This window comes from Entelurus aequoreus, linkage group LG03, assembly GCF_033978785.1.
Source record: "Entelurus aequoreus isolate RoL-2023_Sb linkage group LG03, RoL_Eaeq_v1.1, whole genome shotgun sequence".
NCBI classification, from domain to species: Eukaryota; Metazoa; Chordata; class Actinopteri; order Syngnathiformes; family Syngnathidae; genus Entelurus; species Entelurus aequoreus.
The window spans coordinates 24290045-24313426 of NC_084733.1; the positions used below are offsets into that span (position 1 = coordinate 24290045).

Below are 23382 nucleotides of genomic sequence, written 5' to 3' on the forward strand. Positions count from 1 at the left end.
ATGAAACTTGGGATGGTGAAAATGTTCACAACATTGCCACAATATAACTGATATAAAATAAGACAAATACTGCACTGCAATATATATAATAATAATAATAATAATAATAATAATAATAATAATGGATTAGATTTTATATCGCGCTTTTCTATTATTAGATACTCAAAGCGCTCACAGAGAAGTGGGAATCCATCATTCATTCACCCCTGGTGGTGGTAAGCTACATTTGTAGCCACAGCTGCCCTGGGGTAGACTGACGGAAGCGAGGCTGCCAGTTTGCGCCTATGGCCCCTATACAAATAATACAAATAAAACCTAATTCAAAGGTTGCATGTAATGATTTTTTTTTCTACATTTAAAACCCTTCCTTGTGGTCTACATCATTTTTGACCTCGGGGCCCAACTTTTGGACGACAGAGGGGCCCGGGACTAACGATGAATTAGTAGTCTTACTCTTGTATACATGCACCGGTGTGGAAAGAAAGCCAGTGGCAACATTTTTGTACCTTAAGTAGCAATTAAAAGAGTCATACAGTAACTACAAAACCACTGAGTAGGCCTTCAGTTAAAGGCCTACTGAAACCCACTACTACCGACCACGCAGTCTGATAGTTTGTATATCAATGATGAAATCTTAACATTATAACACATGCCAATACGGCCGGGTTAACTTATAAAGTGACATTTTAAATTTGCCGCTAAACTTCCGGTTCGAAACGCCTCTGAGGATGACGTATGCGCGTGACGTAGACCGGGGAACACGGGTATGCCTTCCACATTGAAGCCAATACGAAAAAGCTCTGTTTTCATTTCATAATTCCACAGTATTCTGGACATCTGTGTTCGTGAATCTGTTGCAATCATGTTCATTGCATTATGGAGAAGGAAGCTGAGCAAGCAAAGAAGAAAGTTGTCGGTGCGAAATGGACGTATTTTTCGAACGTAGTCAGCAACAACAGTACACAGCCGGCGCTTCTTTGTTTACATTCCCGAAAGATGCAGTCAAGATGGAAGAACTCGGATAACAGAGACTCTAACCAGGAGGACTTTTGACTTCGATACACAGACGCCTGTAGAGAACTGGGACAACACAGACTCTTACCAGGATTACTTTGATTTGGATGACAAAGACGCAGACGTGCTACTGTGAGTATGCAGCTTTGGCTTCTAAACATTTGATTGCTTGACCGTATGTGCGCAACTTTTTTTTGCGTATGTACGTAACTTTTTTAAAAATATATAAGCTTTATGAACCTTGGGTTAGGTGAACGGTCTTTTGGGCTGAGTGATTGTGTGTGTTGATCAGGTGTTTGAATTGTATTGGCGTGTTCTATGGAGCTAGGAGCTAGCATAGGAGCTAGGAGCTAGCATAACAAACACGCAGGTGTTTTTATGCAGGATTAATTTGTGGCATATTAAATATAAGCCTGGTTGTGTTGTGGCTAATAGAGTATATATATGTCTTGTGTTTATTTACTGTTGTAGTCATTCCCAGCTGAATACCAGGTACCGTGAGTATGCAGCCTTGGCTGCTAAACATTTGATAGCTTGACCGTATGTGCGCGTCACGTACGTAACTTTTTAAAAATATATAAGCTTTATGAACCTTGGGTTAGGTGAACGGTCTTTTGGGCTGAGTGATTGTGTGTGTTGATCAGGTGTTTGAATTGTATTGGCGTGTTCTATGGAGCTAGGAGCTAGCAGAGGAGCTAGGAGCTAGCATAACAAACACGCAGGTGTTTTTATGCAGGATTAATTTGTGGCATATTAAATATAAGCCTGGTTGTGTTGTGGCTAATAGAGTATATATATGTCTTGTGTTTATTTACTGTTGTAGTCATTCCCAGCTGAATATCAGGTCACCCCCGGCTCTCACAGCATCTTCCCTATCTGAATAGCTTCAACTCCCCACTAGTCCTTCACTTGCACTTTACTCATCCACAAATCTTTCATCCTCGCTCAAATTAATGGGGAAATTGTCGCTTTCTCGGTCCGAATCTCTCTCACTTCATGCGGCCATCATTGTAAACAATAGGGAACTTTGCGTATATGTTCAACTGACTACGTCACGCTACTTCCGGTAGGGGCAAGCCTTTTTTTTATCAGATACCAAAAGTTGCAATCTTTATCGTCGTTGTTCTATACTAAATCCTTTCAGCAAAAATATGGCAATATCGCGAAATGATCAAGTATGACACATAGAATAGATCTGCTATCCCCGTTTAAATAAAAAAAATTCATTTCAGTAGGCCTTTAATGCTAAAATTGTTATAAACATCCCCAGTGTTTTTTTTGACCACCCATTTGGCCTCACATGTGTGGCTTTCCGCCTAAAAATAGACTTTTCGTAACAGACTCTTGATTTATTTTTCTTCTAAAACAGCACAGCCTCATTAATTCTGTCGGATTTAACAAGCTTTATATTGGCTGTCTGCGTTTAACAACTTGGGGGAGACCAGAAGACGTCGCACAAAAGAACGGGTTGATGGCCGGATTTCATGTGGTGGAATAAGTGCGCTACTTGAGGTCCAACTTTGGGTCATAAAATGTTTAGTTCTTATTAGAGTGGGCTGGGAAAACTCGGTTTCGCAAATCCGCATGACCTCCTTGCATCTTTTATGGGAGTCTTAGTGAGAACTGTGGGAGGCTCTGTGGATTATGCATTTCTTGTTAAATATAAACACAAACAGCTTCAGTGCTACTCACATAATCTCTACTCATAAATTTTGCATAAGTGAAAACACTACATATTTTGTGGGCATGACAAATATCCTACACTAAAGCCTAAGCCTAACTCAGACTAACCTGCGTCATGAATTACAATTTATAGTCCCCACTAGTTAGTAGGGATGGGTATTGTTTGCATTTTAACTGATACCGGTGCCAGATTGGTACGCGTCAATGGGGAAGGGTACCTTTAACATTTAAACCGAAATGGTACCAAATCCCGATATCTGGGATTCGATACTGGTATTCAACATTGCTGATTTTTCGGTAATTTTGAGTGAGTAAATGTAGTTTATGTAGCATTTAAAATGATCTGATTATGACAACTGTGCTGTCCAGGTGTTATATTTTTTTCTTATTATATTTCTGAGTCTCATTTTCATGTTTTATATAGTAGGCTTTACATGCAGTTACAATCCTAAAACATTAAATAGCAGTGTTGTATAGACTACGGTGTGTTGCCTAGCTAGGAAGTGGTATTTACCATGTGTTTTGTTGAGCCCTATAACGTTTTTATGCTGTAAGTATTGGGATTATTACACACAAGTTGTTTGATTCTAATGTGCATCATAGTTTTGTTTTTCCTTACCAAATTTGTGGGTTTTGAAATTGCCATGTAAAATCGCTAATGCTAATTAGTAACATGTATATAGCAAAGCCAATGTATATTTTTTTTAGTCAGTTAGTTTATTATTTCTTCGGTCAGTGGTCAACGAAATAAACAAACAGTTTTACATCCATTAATTCATAAATTGACAATTTTCCAGACTGAAAGGGTTTAGGGTGAAGTTGAGCACTTATTTCACCTAACCCTATGAACCAAAATTTTTGACTCGGGGGCCGCAATGGGTTAAAAACAATTGGTTGGGAGCTGTGTGTGTGTGTGTGTGTGTGTGTGTATATATATATATATATATATATATATATATATATATATATATATATATATATATATATATATATATATATATATATATATATATATATATATATATATATATATATATTCCTCATACCATATGTCAGCAGACTAATTAGGAGCCTTTGTTTGTTTACTTACTACTAAAAGACACGTTGTCTTGTATGTTCACTATTTTATTTAAGGACAAACTTGCAATAAGAAACATATGTTTAATGTACCGTAAGATTTTTTTGTGTTCCCCTTTATTTAGAAAAGTACCGAAAAGTATCGAAATAATTTTTGGTATCAGGGCAACACCAGTTGTGGGTCAGTGTCATGTGTCTGCGGCCACTGAGTGCCGCTGTCGACGTGTTAAGGTTGACAAAGTCTGTCAGGTTGCGACATTACTTACAAAAAAGTAATAGATAAAAGTAAAGGATATCAAATGAGCTCAAATATACCTACAAATGAGGCATAATGATGCAATATGTACATACAGCTAGCCAAAATAACAGGTTAGCATTGATTAGCTTACAGTCATGCACTGACCAAATATGCCTGATTAGCACTCCAACATGTCAATAACATCAACAAAGCGCACCTTTGTGCATTCACACACAGTATAAAACTTTTGGTGGACAGAATGAGATAAAGAAGGAGTGGAAGATTTTACATGTAAACAAACTGTTGCGTCACAGTCCACAATAGTGGTTAGAGCGTCTGCCCTGAGATCGGTAGGTCGTGAGTTCAAACACCGGCCGAGTCATACCAAAGACTATAAAAATGGGACCCATTACCTCCCTGCTTGGCACTCAGCATCAAGAGTTGGAATTGGGGGTTAGATCACCAAAAATTATTCCCGGGGCGTGGCCACCGCTGCTGCTCACTGCTCCCCTCCCCTCCCAGGGGGTGATCAAGGGTGATGGGTCAAATGCAGAGAATAATTTTGCCACACCTAGTGTGTGTGTGTGACAATCAGTGGGTACTTTAGAGGGATGTCCGATAATGGCTTTTTGCCGATATCCGATATTCCGATATTGTCCAACTCTTTAAATACCGATATCAACCGATACCAATATCAACCGATACCGATATATACAGTTGTGGAATTAACACATTATTATGCCTAATTTGGACAACCAGGTATGGTGATAAGATAAATACATAAAAAAAATTCTTAAATAAAAAAGAAAGTAAAACAATATAAAAACAGTTACATAGTAATTAATGAAAATGAGTAAAATTAACTGATAAAGGTTAGTACTATTAGTGGACCAGCAGCACGCACAATCATGTGTGCTTACGGACTGTATCCCTTGCAGACTGTATTGATATATATTTATATATAATGTAGGAACCAGAATATTAATAACAGAAAGAAACAACCCTTTTGTGTGAATGAGTGTGAATGAGTGTAAATGGGGGAGGTAGGTATTTTGGGTTGGTGCACTAATTGTAAGTGTATTTTGTGTTTTTTATGTTGATTTAATAAAATAAAAAAACAAAAAAAAAAAAAAACGATACCCATAATAAAAAAAACGATACCGATATTTTCCGATATTACATTTTAAAGCATTTCGGCCTGCCGATATTATCGGACATCTCTAGTACTTTAACTTTAATTTTAATACTATGGTGAATTCAAGAACCGCCGAAATTAGTAGGACAAAACGATGTTCACCAAATACTGTCATCAGTGAAGCATACACACAAACATATTAAACAGTGGGCTTTCTAACAATTGGGAAGGTTTGTGTCATGTTTGTCCTCAAACAAAAAACATACTAAAACAAAACAAATATTTTCCCGCCATCTTTTTTCATTTTCAATCCTTTTTAAAAAAATGCTCCAGGAAGCTACTAGGGCGGCACTAAAGAGCCGCGGGTTGCTGACCCCCGTTTTAAAGGCATGAATACTGCTTGATGTAATGTCTCCATCAACCACAAGGGGGAAGGATGTTCCATATTGTAGTAGCAGCGTGGAAAAGTGTTTGACTCTGGGATTTCCATGGCATGACTTGGTAGTACCCTCCGAGTGATACGACCTGAGATGTGGGCTGGAGGGTGGTAGTGCTTTAAAAGCTGCAGGACAGCTGGGGGTGGACTACTGTGACCGATTAGTAATAATTCAATTGTATTCTCTCGAGGGTGGGACTCTCACAACAACGCAATCAATCAAACCATGTGGAGCTGAATTATTGGTTTCGTGTTTTGTGGCGAGTCATCAAATTTCGCCACCACGCTGCGCCCACATTCTTTGAAAAAAAAAAATTCGCAATTCAGCGTCACCCACCTGTCTTGTGTATATGGCTCAAGTTTGGTAGCAATCGGAGGAAACGTCTAGGCGGAGCTGGGTTTGATACTAAAGTGCTTGTGTTTCTGTTCATTTTTACTTAATGGGTTCTTGAGACTTTTTTGTGCACCCACTGGGAGAGACATGTTGCTAAGTGACTCTATAGCAGGGGTGTCAAACTCGTTTCAGCTCAGGGGCCACATGGAGGAAAATCTGTTCCCAAGTGGGCCGGACTGGTAAAATCATGGCATGATCACCTAGAAATAAAGACAACTTCAGATTGTTTTCTTTTTCGGAAAAAATAGCGCAAGCACATTCTGAAAATGTAGATATCAATGTTGTTGTTTTTTGTTTTTTTACACTTACATGATAGCATTCTGTCTTTATTTGTCATTATTTATACTTTCTGAATAAATGATGTGATGAGGTTCATCAGTCAAATAGGTGGAATTGAGTCTGGCAGAAATTTTAAATGCTCCCATTGTTGGTAATTTTAATCTAAATGAATAACAACATCATAATCAAATTACAGGATGTTATTAATGTAATTTACTCTTTTTCCTCAACTGATGTACTAACGTCATGTGGTTTATTCTGTACATACACTATATTGCCAAAAGTATTTGGCCACCTGCCTTGAAGTGAATTAGTGAAGTGAATTACATTTATATAGCGCTTTTTCTCAAGTGACTCAAAGCGCTTTACATTGTGAAACCCAATATCTAAGTTACATTTAAACCAGTGTGGGTGGCACTGGGAGCAGGTGGGTAAAGTGTCTTGCCCAAGGACACAACGGCAGTGACTAGGATGGCGGAAGCGGGGATCGAACCTGCAACCCTCAAGTTGCTGGCACGGCCGCTCTACCAACCGAGCTATACCGCCCCTTGACTCACATATGAACTTGAAGTGCCATCCCATTCCCAACCCGTGCCCTGGGAATGGAGCGCATATTTCACGACCATGTAGGCCTATTTGCCCGAAGTGACGAATATTTATTTGAACGCTTCGGGGCTACCTCAGCAGTCCCCCCTTTCTTAAACTTACGTTTTGACATTATATATTTCATTATGTATGCATAATACACATTTCTGTTCTGTAATCTGTTTGTGTTTTCTCCTTGTGGAATTGTGCCCTTAAATGGGGGAATTAAGGGCGTTTACATATGCATATTGGGGAAATAAGGGCGTGTTTATATGCAAAGTTTGATAGACACGCACGCGCTAACCATTTGCCATTCAGCAACTTAAATGGTAAATGGGTTATACTTGTATAGCGCTTTTCTACCTTCAAGCGCTTTGACAAGTCGTGGACCCCGATTTAAAGGCCTACTGAAATGAGATTTTCTTATTTAAACGGGGACAGCAGATCCATTCTATGTGTCATACTTGATTATTTCGCGATATTGCCATATTTTTGCTGAAAGGATTTAGTAGAGAACATCGACGATAAAGTTCTCAACTTTTGGTCGCTGATAAAAAAGCCTTGCCTGTACCGGAAGTAGCGTGACGTCACCGGTTGTGGAGCTCCTCACATCTGCACATTGTTTACAATCATGGCCACAAGCAGCGAGAGCGATTCGGACCGAGAAAGCGACGATTTCCCCATTAATTTGAGCGAGGATGAAAGATTCGTGGATGAGGAAAGTGAAAGTGAAGGACTAGAGGGCAGTGGAAGCGATTCAGATAGGGAAGATGCTGTGAGAGGCGGGTGGGACCTGATATTCAGCTGGGAATGACTAAAACAGTAAATAAACACAAGACATATATATACTCTATTAGCCACAACACAACCAGGCTTATATTTAATATGCCACAAATTAATCCCGCATAACAAACACCTCCCCCCTCCCGTCCATATAACCCGCCAATACAAATCAAACACCCGCACAACACACTCAATCCCACAGCCCAAAGTACCGTTCACCTCCCCAAAGTTCATACAGCACACATATTTCCCCAAAGTCCCCAAAGTTACGTACGTGACATGCACATAGCGGCACGCACGTACGGGCAAGCGATCAAATGTTTGGAAGCTGCAACTGCGTACTCACGGTACCGCGTATCCAACTCAAAGTCCTCTCTGTTGTCCCAGTTCTCCACAGGCCAATGGTAAAGCTTGACTGTAATCTTTCGGGAATGTAAACAATGAAACACCGGCTACGTGTTTGTGTTGCTGCAGCCGGCCGCTAATACACCGCTTCCCACCTACAGCTTTCTTCTTTTCTGTCTCCATTGTTCATTAAACAAATTGCAAAAGATTCACTAACACAGATGTCCAGAATACTGTGGAATTTTGCGATGAAAATAGACGACTTAATAGCTGGCCACAATGCTGTCCCAAAATGTCCGCTACAATCCGTGACGTCACGCGCAAACGTCATCATACCGAGACGTTTTCAGCAGGATATTTCGCGGGAAAATTAAAATTGCACTTTACTAATCTATCCCGGCCGTATTGGCATGTGTTGCAATGTTAAGATTTCATCTTTGATATATAAATTATCAGACTGCGTGGTCGGTAGTAGTGGGTTTCAGTAAGCCTTTAAACAAGATAAAAAACGTATTCGGGTGTTACCATTTAGTGGTCGATTGTACGGAATCTGTACTGTACTGTGCAATCTACTAATAAAAGTTTCAATCAAAACACTATTTCCACATTCACCCATTCATACACACATTGCCATGCAAGGCCCTAACCACGACCCATCAGGAGCAAGGGTGAAGTGTCTTGCTCAAGGACACAACGGACATGACGAGGTTGGTAGAAGGTGGGGATCGAACCAGGAACCCTCAGGTTGCTGGCACGGCCACTCTCTCAACCGCACCACACCGTCCCCACTTAAGAACAGCTAGGTGGGAAAAATTGGGCCGTTTAAGAACACGTCATGAATTTGAATGGACTCCTCTTAGGAAATCACTTAGGAAGAAAGATAAGAGGAGAAGTTAGGAACTTATTGCTGCATGGGGCCCAATGAAACAGTGGCCTTGCATCACATGCTTGAGCCCTGAACAAAATGTGCCCCTAAAGTGCTGATTTAGGGAATATAAACAAACAATCTCTTACCGTCCTGTGCATCTTGTCCTCCAAATCCTGATTGATCCTCTGTAGAGCTGCATAGCTGCTCTGGATCCTGGACAAACAAAAGAAAAACAATGGCGTCACGTTAAAATCAAAAGCCCGACATATGGAGAGCTAATGGCGCAAATAACCTAGTGATAATCTGTGTGAACATTCTCCACAAAGAGGTACGCCGTATTCGCAGAGCTTTGGGGATCTGTATGGCGGGGATTTGCTGGATATTTTTGCGTATTGACTCAGATTTGAATATACATCTGCTGAGATGAAACAGAATGGAAGAGCTTGATGGTTTGTTCAAGTGCAACCCGAGGAAGAATTATGTGTAAATATTTTATGATCAGACATCAGTAGGCATGCACAGAGCAGCTGTTTTTCTTTACTATTCTCTTAAAAAAAGTCCTATGTTTATGTCCCTCGGCTCCAATGCTCTTTATTAGTATGCAAAAACGACCTAATTGAAAACGGGGCCACAATCTGCACGCGTTTACTTCCCCCATCTTAACCTAGCGTTATTCTTTCACCCTCCTCATCCCTCCTTTCGGGCTTACGAGTCCATGAATCAGGCGTAGACAAGAAGAAAGACAAAGGATGATTTAATGACACGTGTGAGGATTGGGAGGCTAATGAAAGCGAGTAAATGAACACAAAGGAGCGGCGACTGGAAAGAAGTGTCGTTTCCTAAATTGATGGAGATCAAACAAGTGCCGCGAGAGGGGCCATTACCACACTGAGTTTGCATTTAAAGGAGGGACGGTACGTACTCACACGGCTCTCTAGTGCTCCTTGTTGATGGAAGCGTAAACAGCAGATGACGATATCATCATGTTGCTAAATTTAACTTACGGGCCAGAGGGGCCATCTCTTTCCATACTTCCTTTCATTTAGAAATGGAAATAAATCAGAGTCGCCAAAGACTGCAATAGCTCTCAGCAAGGGGCAGAAGGACAGTGGAACACAACTGGTTCTAAAAGGTTGACCTGGGATTTATGCATATTATAAAATAGGGTTCCGCGATAGACACAATATAAATTTGGCCGACATTAAAGCTTTGGCACTATGTTACTTACAAGTAGCATTATCACTGGAGGATGATGAATACCTAAACATGCTACACTGCACACCGTAGGAGGATACAAGAAGCCATGTTAACCGCTAAGCTAGAACACTTAAGTATAAAAAGGGGCGAGCGGGTCGATACAAATATCGACAGTAATGATATCAAGTACCAGTATAGCGCAGGGGTGTCAAATGTACGGCACGCGGGCCGGATTAGGCCCGCAAACAGGTTTTATCCGGCCCACGGGGTGAGTTTGCTAAGTATAAAAATGAGCCGAAATTTTTGAATGAAAGAAACCGGTGTTATAAATGTGTCCACTAGATGTTGCAATAGCAATTATTTGTATCTTTGTAGATGATGCTACATATGTGTAAAAAATAAACCACAAGATGTCAGTGCACCAGTCGAGGAAAATGAGCAAACTACATAAATAACATCCTGTAATTTGATTTTTACATTATTTTTTTATCTTGATAGATTGAAAATGAACACCAATACGTTGACTGATGAACATTATCACATAATTTATTTAGAAAGTATAAACAATTACAAATAAAGATAGAATACTATTAACCGCAACATGTATGTGTAAAAAAACAACAACAACATTATGATTTGTACATTTTCAAAATGTGCTTGTTCTATTTTTAACAAAGAAAACAATTTGAAGTTGTCTTTATTTTTAAGTTATCGTGCCGTGATTTTACCAGTCTGAGGCCCACTTGGGAGTAGATTTTTCTCCATGTGGCCCCCGATGTAAAATGAGTTTGACACCCCTGGTATAGAGCAATACCACTGTGATTAAATCGATATTTTTTACAATCACCACATTTTTGGGGCGTTTTTGTTATTAGAAACTCGGGAAATAAGTCCCTGGACACAAGGATCTCGAAAATTTAAGGTATCACTATCAGCATTGGTATGACCAATACTGCCCCTGTAACTACTTGGCATTCGATCGATACCCAAATTTCTAGAATTACCCCAAAGTAATGTAAAGTATCCAAACAACAGAGAATAAGTGCTTATTCCATTTAAGAGAAGCGTCTGTAAAACATGTTACAACAGAAAGCAACCGGATATTATCAGTAAATTGACAAGTAGATTAATAGTTTTGAGAAAATAATACAAAAGGATATTACACAATATGTTACCGCATACGTCAGCAGCCACATTAGGTGGTTTTGAAAAGGTTATTTTACCATTTATATGCCAAATATATATTGTGATATATATCGTTATTGCAAGAGGCTGCAATATATATCGCAATGTGCTGTAGAGGTGTAGCGCTTTCTTGACAAACGTAATGATCCTTCTGCCTTCTGCCGTTTCTGCCAGTGGGTGCTCGGTGTGTGTGTATTAGTGTTGTCCCGATACCAATATTTCGGTACTTTTTGGTACTTTTCTAAATAAAGGGGACCACAAAAAATGTCATTATTGGCTTTATTTTAACAAAAATCTTAGGGTACATTAAACATGTTTCTTTTTGCAATTTTGTCCTTAAATAAAATAGTGAACATACAAGACAACTTGTCTTTTAGTAGTAAGTAAACAAACAAAGGCTCCTAATTTAGTCTGCTGACATATGCAGTAACATATTGTGTCATTTATCATTCTATTATTTTGTCAACGTTATGAGGGACAAGTGGTAGACAATTAATTATTAATCTACTTGTTCATTTACTGTTGATATCTGCTTATTTTCTCTTTTAACATGTTCTAGCTACACTTCTGTTAAAATGTAATAATCACTTATTCTTCTGTTGTTTGATACTTTACATTAAATTTGGATGATACTGCAAATTTGGGTATGAATCCGATACCAAGTCGTTACAGGATCATACATTGGTCATATTCAAAGACCGCATGTGTCCAGGGACATATTTCCTGAGTTTATAAACATAATATACATTTAAAAAGAACAAAAGAAGATTTTGTGATGTTAAAAAATATCGATGTAGTGTGAAGTGAATTATATTTATATAGCGCTTTTTCTCTAGTGACTCAAAGCGCTTTACATAGTGAAACCCAATATCTAAGTTACATTTAAACCAGTGTGGGTGGCACTGGGAGCACGTGGGTAAAGTGTCTTGCCCAAGGACACAACGGCAGTGACTAGGATGGCGGAAGCGGGGATCGAACATGGAACTCTCAAGTTGCTGGCACGGCCACTCTACCAACCAAGCTATACATATATGTATATGTAATCATAGTAGTATCGACAAGATACGCTATTGTACGTGGTATCATTACAGTAGATGTCAGGTGTAGATCCACCAATGGCGTTTGTTTATATTGTAGCGTTGCGTAAGAGTTGGTGCTGCAGGGAATTTTGGGAGTTTGTTATGTAGTGTTTATGTTGTGTTGCAGTGTTGTGCAAATATTCTTCCTAAATGTGTTTGTCATTGTTGTTTAGTTTGATTTCACTATATGGCACATGTTTATGACAGTGTTGGCATTGTTCATACTGTTCATACCATGAATTGATTAACGTGGACCCTGACTTAAACAAGTTGAGAAACGTATTTTGGTGTTACCATTTAGGGGTCGATTGTACGGAATATGTACTGTACTGTGCAATCTACTAATACAAGTTTCAATCAATCAATCAATCAATCAATCAATCAATCAATCAATCAATCAATCAATCAATAAATCAATCAATCAATCAATCAATCAATCAATCAATCAATCAAAAGCCACCCTTAGTGTGACATGTATGGCTGTTGAGTAAGTATGCCCTTCATTCGTCCGTGGTCAGTGTGTTCAAAGTCAAGATGGTTATGTCATTATTTTATTATAGTGGAAAATTAAAGCCTTGGTTAGATTTTGTTGATTTGATTTGTGATTTGATTATGTGAAACGGACCACAAAAATTAACTACAGGATAGATTTTTCAAATATTATGTAAAATAATGAAATTTGCTGTCAATCCCACGTGGGTGCTCGGCGATCAGGCCCTATGGTTTGAAGCATGATACGGCATGATACTGATAAAGCATGTTCCCCGGGGTCACCATTTGAGAAGAAGTTCCCTAATAGAGTGATTGGTAAAGACCAGGGCTGCAACTAACGATTAATTTGATAATCGATTAATCTGTCGATTATTACTTCGATTAATCGATTAATAATCGGATAAAAGAGACAAACTACATTTCTATCCTTTCCAGTATTCTATTGAAAAAAACCCCAGCATACTGGCACCATACTCATTTTGATTATTGTTTCTCAGCTGTTTGTACATGTTGCAGTTTATAAATAAAGGTTTATAAAAAATTTTTAAAAAAATAAAAAAAATTCAGGGGTGTCCAAAGTGCGGCCCGGGGGCCATTTGCGGCCCGCAGCTAATTGTTTACCGGCCCGCCACACATTCTGGAAATGCTATTGCAAGAATAGAAATAAAACATTAAAAAAAGTAGAATGAGGTGAAATCTACCTAGAAAAAGTTGCAATGTTGACACAAAGCTGCCATGCAGGCTGTTTTTCTTTTCTTTTGTCTATCTTTATTTTTATTTTTTTGCCATTGCTTAAAAAAACCCCCAAAAAACAATGTTATAATGAATTATTGACCTATTCAAGGCTCCAATTATTTCAAATATTTCACTTTAAAAATGTTTTTTGTGGAAAATATTGCATATATTGTGTGGTTGCCATACAAAAACATCAACGTTTTCTTTGACAAAAGAGCATAAAACAAACAAAATAATAGTTCAAACGTAAAATCGACAGATATATCTGAAGTTGATCTCGTAACTTAAGTGTTGAAAGTAAAAAAAAACTAATACAAATGTATCACTTTATGAGTGGGGCACCTTTTGGATCCTAAATACATTTAATGGGATTGTATTTATCTATTCACTGTGATTACTCAAAAATAACAATGAATTAATATCAATGGTGTCCTGCATTATTGATGTTTTTAAGGCTCTAATTACTTCACATCAAACATTGCTTTCTGAATGTTTTGGGCAGTGGGGGAAATACTGCATATTTCAGTTTTATTATAAAAAACAAAGTTGTCTTTACAGAAAAGGCATAAAATCTTTTTGTTTTTTTAAAACTTTATTTCAACCTGAAGTTGATATACTGTAGAGATTTACTGTAAGTGTTAAATTAAAAAAAAATAATAATAATTTGACTTGGTTTTAACATTTTAATGACTTAGACCCTTTATGGTCCCCGGGATTCCTAACGGTAAAAAAAAACCAAAATCCATATATTTTGTTATGATTTGAAAATGAAAACTATCAAAATGGCCCCGCAGGCTTTAATATTTCCGTGTGCGGCCCTCAGTGGAAAAAGTTTGGACACCCCTGGCATAGATCTAACAAATCGATGACTAAATTTACCGCCAACTATTTTTACAATCGATTTTAATCGATTTAATCGATTAGTTGTTGCAGCCCTAGTAAAGACGTCTTGACCCTCCATGCACAGACCTGCGCAGTTTTTCCGTAAACTTCTCCAGTTCCTCCTGAGCCCGCCGCAGCTCCGTCTCCAGGTACTGGCGGGTGGAGTCAAACTCGGTCTCCACCATCTCTAGCTTGTGCGTGGTGTAGGACAGACGCTTGCGTAGGTCCTCCTTGTGGTCGTGGAAAGAGCTGAGGGATGAGCAAAGTGGCGTTAGGGTAAGGAGGCGTTCACAAAGCAGATTGCTTCGTTGGCAAAGTTAGTCACTTTCATTCAGCCAAGTCGTGAGGTGTGGGCGAGGGGAGGGGGGCATGAAGGTGGGTGAAAGTGAAAGTGTGGAGGAAACAAATGTAATTCCCTTTGGATGTAAGAAAGGTCCAAGGCAGGAGATGGATGGGGCAGGAATACTAATGCAGTTCCGATTCACACGGAGGGAGCGAGGGGATGGGAATTCCAGCTACCAGTGATGTTTCTGTGCTTCACATTGTTGCAAACTCCTCCTGTTGGATCTCTTAAAGGCCTACTGAAACCCACTACTACCGACCACGCAGTCTGATAGTTTATATATCAATGATGAAATCTTAACATTGCAACACATGCCAATACGGCCGCGTTAACTTATAAAGTGCAATTTTAAATTTCCCAGCAAACTTCCGGCTGAAAACGTTTCGATATGATGACGTTTGCGCGTGACGTCAACAGTGGAAGCGGAAGTATTCGGAGCCCATTGAATCCAATACAAAAAGCTCTGTTTTCATTTTAAAAATTCCACAATATTCTGGACATCTGTGTTGGTGAATATTTTGCAATTTGTTTAATGAACAATGAAGACTGCAAAGAAGAAAGTTGTAGGTGGGATCGGTGTATTAGCGGCTGGCTGCAGCAACACAACCAGGAGGACTTTGACTTGGATAGCAGACGCGCTATCCGACGCTAGCCGCCGACGCTAGCCGCCGACCCCACGGATGATCGGGTGAAGTCCTTCGTCCTTCCGTCGATCGCTGGAACGCAGGTGAGCACGGGTGTTGGTGAGCAGATGAGGGTTGGCTGGCGTGGGTGGAGTGCTAATGTTTTTATCATAGCTCATTGAGGTCCCGTTGCTAAGTTAGCTTCAATGGCGTCGTTAGCAACAGCATTGTTAAGCTTCGCCAAGCTGGAAAGCATTAACCGTGTATTTACAGGTCCATGGTTTAATAGTATTGTTGATTTTCTGTCTATCCTTCCAGTCAGGGGTTTATTTCTTCTGTTTCTATCTGCATTTAAGCACAATGCTATCTCGTTAGCTCCGTAGCTAAAGAGCTTCACTTTTGTATTGTCCTGGGGATAAAAGTCACTGTGAATGTCCATTTCGCGTTCTCTACTCTCATTTTCAAGAGCATATAGTATCCGAGGTGGTTTAAAATACAAATCCGTGATCCACAATAGAAAAAGGAGAGAGTGTGGAATCCAATGAGCCAGCTTGTACCTAAGTTACGGTCAGAGCGAAAAAAGATGCGTCCTGCACTGCACTCTAGTCCTTCACTCTCACGTTCCTCATCCACGAATCTTTCATCCTGGCTCAAATTAATGGGGTAATCGTCGCTTTCTCGGTCCGAATCGCTCTAGCTGCTGGTGTAAACAATGGGGAAATGTGAGGAGCCTTTCAACTTGTGACGTCACGCTACTTCCGGTACAGGCAAGGCTTTTTTTTATCAGCGACCAAAAGTTGCAAACTTTATCGTCAATGTTCCCTACTAAATGCTTTCAGCAAAAATATGGCAATATCGCGAAATTATCAAGTATGACACAGAATGGATCTGCTATCCCCGTTTAAATAATAAAAATTCATTTCAGTAGGCCTTTAAGTTAATACAAATTTGTATTTATCATCTATTGATTAAAAAATACAGAATACATTATTTAAAGTACCATTAAAGTGGAAAAACAAGTTGATTTTATATGTGTAGTTGTGTTTTATTGTATCCATTAAACCATATCCAAATGCACTTACAATCCGCAAAGTATGTGAAAATACCATCGAAACAACACAAAATGCCACAAATTCAGTCAGCCATTTTGAATATTCCGTTCCGAATATCTTCGTTAATTTCCGTGGATCGACGTCACTGGAGTAACACTTCTGCACTCTGACCATATTATCAGATCAGTCATACTGGAAATACGCACAAATTAGAGAGAGATGTGCTGTCCATCATTCACAATCCTTATATAAGACATGAACATGTGTTTTTCTTCTTTTATGCATTCTAAGTCGTAAATAAATAAATACATAAAAAGTCCGCTACCAATGTAGTCAATGGGGGCTCTCTATTTTGCCCACAAAACCCTCTAAATAACCATCCAAAACCCACCAACAATACTCTTTATACATATCGTGACCTGAATATTAACCAAATATTAGCGATGTTGTTATAAGTGCTAACGCAGACAAATTATTTCTTAAAAACAGCTGAGTAGCCCTCTGCTTCTTTACTGTGAGCTGGCAGCGATGTCCTGCTTCTCCTGCATCATCGCGTCTCGGCTCGTCAAAGTTATTCTAGAATATAAATCATGCCTCTCATCTGGATATTAGGAGGATTTAGCCCTAAATATAGACGTGTTCATCTGTGACATTCAATTCATACCCGGAGATGGAGAAAAACACAACCAAAGACAGTGTCTGCAGGGAGACTTTTCCTTGTTAACCCTTCGTGTGCATCATGATTAATTCTTCATATGAACAGGAAGATACACTGTAAAAAAAAAAAGTTGAGAAAACGCAAATTTTCAAGTTAACATGATGCAACAAGATTTTTGCGTTTTCTCAACTTTTGACTACTGCTCGACATCCTATTAGTCGTCATCTAAATAAGAGCAGACATTGTAAAGTGAGCTATCGTTTTATTATGTTTGTAGCTCACTCTCCTTATATTCAGGATCAACAATATACATTTCTGGATTATAATCTTTCCCAAATTAGTTGTTAGTTCTCACAAAGTCTGCATGATTTGCATAGTTGTTGATGGGGAAGGGATCTGTGGTTCCTACCTCTACATCACGCGGTGATGCGTCTGACTAGCTCATTATCCCTCAAAATGGCTGGGGAATCTCCGTGAGATTGATACTATTTTGATCATATCTATTTATTCGCAAACTTTCTAAGTCTTTCGGCTTCAATATAGAAGCAACTTGTTTTTCCACTCTACCGGTACTTTAAATATGCATGTATTGTAAGTTGACAATTTTATCCTTGTATTATTGCAACATGTTCTTGTAAAATTGCAAATGCATTCATGCATTTTTCTAGCATTATCCTTGTTTCTTAAGATATTAAGACTTAAGTATTCTAACATTACATCTTCACGTAATTTTATCACTTTGTAACAATTTTTTTGTAACAATTTTTTGCAAGATTCCGATTTTTTTTCCAATTACAAACTTTTCATAACATTGCGACTTCATTCCTGTCACTACATTTTTTTTTTCTGTATCTTTTTACAATCTATTTTCTCAAAACAATACACCATTAATTTTTATTATTACAACATTTTTTCATAATACTACAACTTGATTTAGAACAAAAAAAAGGTTATTCGGGTAACATTACTACACTTTGTCGAAATATTATTTTGTTATTCTAGTAACGTTATTTTATGTAACATTATTTATAGAGGCAACTTGTTTTTCCACTCTACCGGCACTTTAGATATGCATTATTTAATTTTGTTATACTATTTAAAACCACCGTATTTTTCGGACTATAAGTCGCAGTTTTTTTCATAGTTTGGCCGGGGGTGCGACTTATACTCAGGAGCGACTTATGTGTGAAATTATTAACACATTACCGTAAAATATCAAATAATGTTATTTAACTCATTCACGTAAGAGACTAGACGTATAAGATTTCATGGGATTTAGCGATTAGGAGTGACAGATTGTTTGGTAAACGTATAGCATGTTCTATATGTTATAGTTATTTGAATGACTCTTACCATAATATGTCATGTTAACATACCAGGCACGTTCTCAGTTGGTTATTTATGCGTCATATAACGTACACTTATTCAGCCTGTTGTTCACTATTCTTTATTTATTTTAAATTGCCTTTCAAATGTCTATTCTTGGTGTTGGGTTTTATCAAATACATTTCCCCAAACTATGCGACTTATACTCCAGTGCGACTTATATATGTTTTTTTTCTTCTTTATTATGCATTTTCGGCCGGTGCGACTTATACTCCGAAAAATACGGTAGTTATTTGTTAACTTTTAAACATCTTCAATCAAATTGAAAATGAACAACTACAAATCTTATAACACTTATTCTCTGTTTATTTGTTTATTGGTCGAAAGAAATCACATTTTTGACTGTGAAGCTTCCAGGGTCCATTTCAAACGCCCACTTAATTGGCCAATAATGTTTTCCTTGGCTGTAAAGAGGGACCAAAACGCAGACATGTGAGCAAACCTGTCAAGGCTTTCGCTTTCAACCTGTCACATTTATATGACAAGACCACCGAAGGAAAAGCTCTCGGCTGTCTGAGCAGCTGCGAGTGATGATCAGGGCCTCCTCTGCTCGTGTAGTTTAATTTACTTTAATTAAGTCAGAGCAAGCGCCCTTTGACGTTAGCGTGTCTTGATTGGCAGGTGTGTGACATGGTGCGAACGTGCTTGGCGGGCTGGCATACATGACGTGAGGCGAGGATGAGAAATGTCCATGAAAAGATGCTACATTTGCACTAAAATGGCTTTTTGATGGCTGCCACCCCCTGCTGTGAGTTCATTTCCATCACTCCAAATGAATGAAATGGATCACCCAGTAATGAGTCTTTCTGCCACTCATCTTACCTTCTTTTTTGTGGTTTGCAACCATTTCTTTGGCTTTTCAGGGCTGTTTTGCCAATGTATATCTTTTTCATACTTTTCTGTCTGCCTCGGCTCACGTGTGTCCGATTGCTGCTGCTGCTGCTGCTGCTGCTGCTACTTCTGTTTCTGATGCAGCTCGGCTCAATGTCGGATGCCCCAGATTAAAACTTTAACCGTTAATCAAATCTCCCGAGTTTCGCTTGGGGAGGGCAGATAGGAGTTGGCTATCTGCGATGACCCTGGCAAGAGAGCAGAGAGGGAAGGAGAAAAAAAAAAAAGAACAGCTTTTCAAAGTGTACTGATTTGACAACATTTACTTTTTCTGTTGACTCCGGAGAAAAGAAGATTTTTTTTTTTTATGCGTGCATTAGGATGACCAGCAGCAGTGGGTAGAATGGAAGTCTCTAAACCAGGGGTGTCCAAACTTTTTTCCACTGAGGGCCGCACACGGAAAAATTAAAGCATGTGGGGGTCATTTTGATATTTTTCATTTTCAAACCATAACAAAATATATGCATTTTTTATTTATTTTATCTTTAGGTGTCCCGAGGACCATAAAGGGTCTCAGTCATTAAAATGTTAAAAATAAGTCAGATTATTATTATTTTTTAATTATTTAACGCTTACAGTAAATCTCTATATCAACTTCAAGTTGATATAAAGTAATACTAATTAAAAAAAATGTTTTATGGCTTTTCTGTCAAAAACAACTTAGTTTTTTATAGAAAAACTGAAATATGCAGTAATTAGAGCCCTAAAAGATCAATAATGCAGGACACCATTGATTTGAATTATTTCATATTTTTGAGTAATCACAGTGAAAAGATAAATAAAAAATCACTAAATATATTTGGGATCCAAAAGGTCCCCCACTCATAAAGTGATACATTTTTATTAGGTTTTTCTTTTACTTTCAACACTTAAGTTACAAGATCAACTTCAGATATATCTGTCGATTTTATGCTGGAACAATTATTTTGTTTGTTTTATGCGCTTTTGTCAAAGAAAACTTTGATGTTTTTATATGGCTACTACACAATATATGCAATATTTACCACATAAAACATTTTAAAGTGAAATATTTGAAGTAATTGGAGCCCTGAAAATAATTCATTATAACATGGATTTTTTGTCTTTTTTTTTTTTTTTTTGAGCAATGGCAAAAAAAGAAAAATAAAGAAAGACAAAAGAAAAAAAAACAGCCTACATGGCAGCTTTTGTGTCAACATTGCAACTTTTTCTTGTTAGATTTAACCTCATTCCACTTTTTTAAATTTTCTTTTTTCTTTTTACAATAGTATTTCCAGAATGTGTGGCAGGCCGGTAAACAATTTACTGCGGGCCGCAAATGGCCCCCGGGCCGCACTTTGGACATTCCTGCTCTAAACTGATAGGATGGAAGATTTTCTGATATACAGTACAGGCCAAAATCTTGGACACACCTTCTCATTCAACGGGGTTTCTTTATTTTCATGACTATTTACTTTAGGGCTGGGCGATATGGCCTTTTATTAATATCTCGATATTTTTAGGCCATGTCACGATACACGATATATATCGCGATATTTTGCCTTAGCCTTGAATGAACACTTGATGCATATAATCACAGCAGTATCATGATTCTATGTGTCTGCATTAAAACATTCTTGTTCATACTTCATTAATATATGCTCATTTTAAACTTTCATGCAGAGAGGGAAATCACAACTAAGTAATTTACCAAAACTGTATTTATTAAACAGTTATTAAGCAGTGGCACAAACATTCATGTCATTTCCAAAACAGAAAGTGCAAGATTGTCAAAGACATTTTAAAACAAGTTATTAGTGCACTTTTGTGCATGATGTCACTAAGATGACATATGAAAACAACACTAAATTAAAGTGTACTTTTTTTTTTTTTACAAAACGCCACTACAATAGTTAAAAACAAATAAAGTGCACTTTTGTGCATGATGTCACACAAGATATTTCAATAAGTGTAACTTTTTGACTCGGGGGCCATATCGGGTTAAAAAAATTTGGCCGGGGGCCGGGCTGTATATCTATAAATATATATTCCGAGTGCGATGATGTCACGTTATTGATGGGAAAAAAGCATTTTTAGACAATATGATTTGCCTGAACGGCTAGGAGACACCGAGAGTAACAAGCGGTAGAAAATGGATTAGAAAGTGTTTTTATTTAAAATATATTTTTTTTAAACTTCCCACTGGCCGAATTTTGGACGCTGGCGGGCCGGATCCGTTAGTTTGGGGACCCCTGTTGTAGATTGTCACTGTAGGCATCAAAACTATGAATGAACACATGTGGAATTATGTACTTAACAAAAAAAAGGTGAAATAACTGAAAACATGTTTTGTATTCTAGTTTCTTCAAAATAGCCGCCCTTTGCTCTGATTACTACTTTGCACACTCTTGGCATTCTCTCCATGAGCTTCAAGATGTAGTCACCTGAAACGGTTTTCTCTTCACAGGTGTGCTTGAAGCTCATCGAGAGAATGCCAAGAGTGTGCAAAGCAGTAATCAGAGCAAAGGGTGGCTGTTTTGAAGACACTAGAATATTTCACCTCTTTTTGTTAAATACATAACATGTGTTCATTCCTAGTTTTGATGCCTTCAGTGACAATCTACAATGTAAATAGTCATGAAAATAAAGAAAACGCATTGAATGAGGAGAAGGTGTGTCCAAACTTTTGGCCCGTACTGTACTTCCCCTTGAAACGACAGTTGACCTCCCCCAAAGATTTAAAGTCATATAATCATGGAGGCAAACTTTAGCTTTTACAAGAATAAAGGTGTAATACTAAAGGAAAAAAGTCATAATATTACATGACATAAATAAGTTTTACATGACTAAAACCGTTTATTTGCGAGAATAAATTGGAAAGAAAATACATCAGACTTTTTTCAAGAATAATAATAATAATAATAATACCTGAGATTTATATAGCGCTTTTCTAAGTACCCAAAGTCGCTTTACACGTTAAAAACCCATCATTCATTCACACCTGGTGGTGGTAAGCTACTTTCGTAGCCACAGCTGCCCTGGGGTAGACTGACGGAAGCGTGGCTGCCAATTTGCGCCTACGGCCCCTCCGACCACCACCTATCATTCATTCAACATTGATTCACCGGTGTGAGCGGCACCGGGGGAAAGGGTGAAGTGTCCTGCCCAAGGACACAACGGCATGGTAAGAGGCGGGGAGCGAACCTGCAACCCTCAGGTTTCAAGAATACAGAAAACATTTCACAAGAGTAAAATTGTAATATTCCAAGAAAAAAAGTCTATGGTGAAATTTTTTTACAAGAATAAAATCTTATTTATTTGATAACAACCTCAGTTTTCATAAAAATATAGCTCTCACGAAAGTAATGTACTACTACAGGGGTGTCAAACTGCTTTTCATTGAGGGCCACATTGCAGTTATTGTTGCCCATTGTTGGGCCACTTTTAACAATGAGTAATATTTGAATATATATATATATATATATATATATATATATATATATATATATATATATATATATATATATATATATATATATACACACACATATATATATATATATATATATATATATATATATATATATATATATATATATATATATATATATATATATATATATATATATATATATATATATATATATATATATAATACGTTAACAATATATTTAAGCCACTTTTAACAATGAGTAATATATGAATATATATATATATATATATATATATATATATATATATATATATATATATATATATATATATATATATATATATATATATATATATATATGTATAATACGTTAACAATATATTTAAAAAATACAAATCATGGCGGCATAGCTCGGTTGGTAGAGTGGCCGTGCCAGCAACTGGAGGGTTCCAGGTTCGATTCCCTCTTCCGCCATCCTAGTCACTGCCGTTGTGTCCTTGGGCAAGACACTTTACCCACCTACTCCCAGTGCCACCCACACTGGTTTAAATGTAACTTAGATATTGTGTTTCACTATGTAAAGCGCTTTGAGTCACTAGAGAAAGGCACTATATAAATATAATTCACTCAC

The 23382-nt window shown here is 37.8% G+C and overlaps 1 protein-coding gene across 2 annotated transcripts in view; it reads right to left on the reverse strand.

Moving 5' to 3' along the window:
• Positions 1 to 23382, reverse strand: part of LOC133646303 (brain-enriched guanylate kinase-associated protein) — a 131459-nt gene that overhangs the window by 55910 nt on the left and 52167 nt on the right. The window contains exons 2-4 of one of the 2 annotated variants that reach the window (XM_062041524.1): positions 19292 to 19548; positions 14495 to 14656; positions 8984 to 9050 (exon numbers count right to left, since the gene is read on the reverse strand). In XM_062041524.1, coding sequence (XP_061897508.1) covers positions 8984 to 9050; positions 14495 to 14656; positions 19292 to 19362 — 300 coding nt within the window. In that variant the 5' untranslated portion in view covers positions 19363 to 19548. The remainder of the gene's footprint in view (positions 1 to 8983; positions 9051 to 14494; positions 14657 to 19291; positions 19549 to 23382) is intronic. The other variant, XM_062041522.1, reaches the window with a different exon arrangement.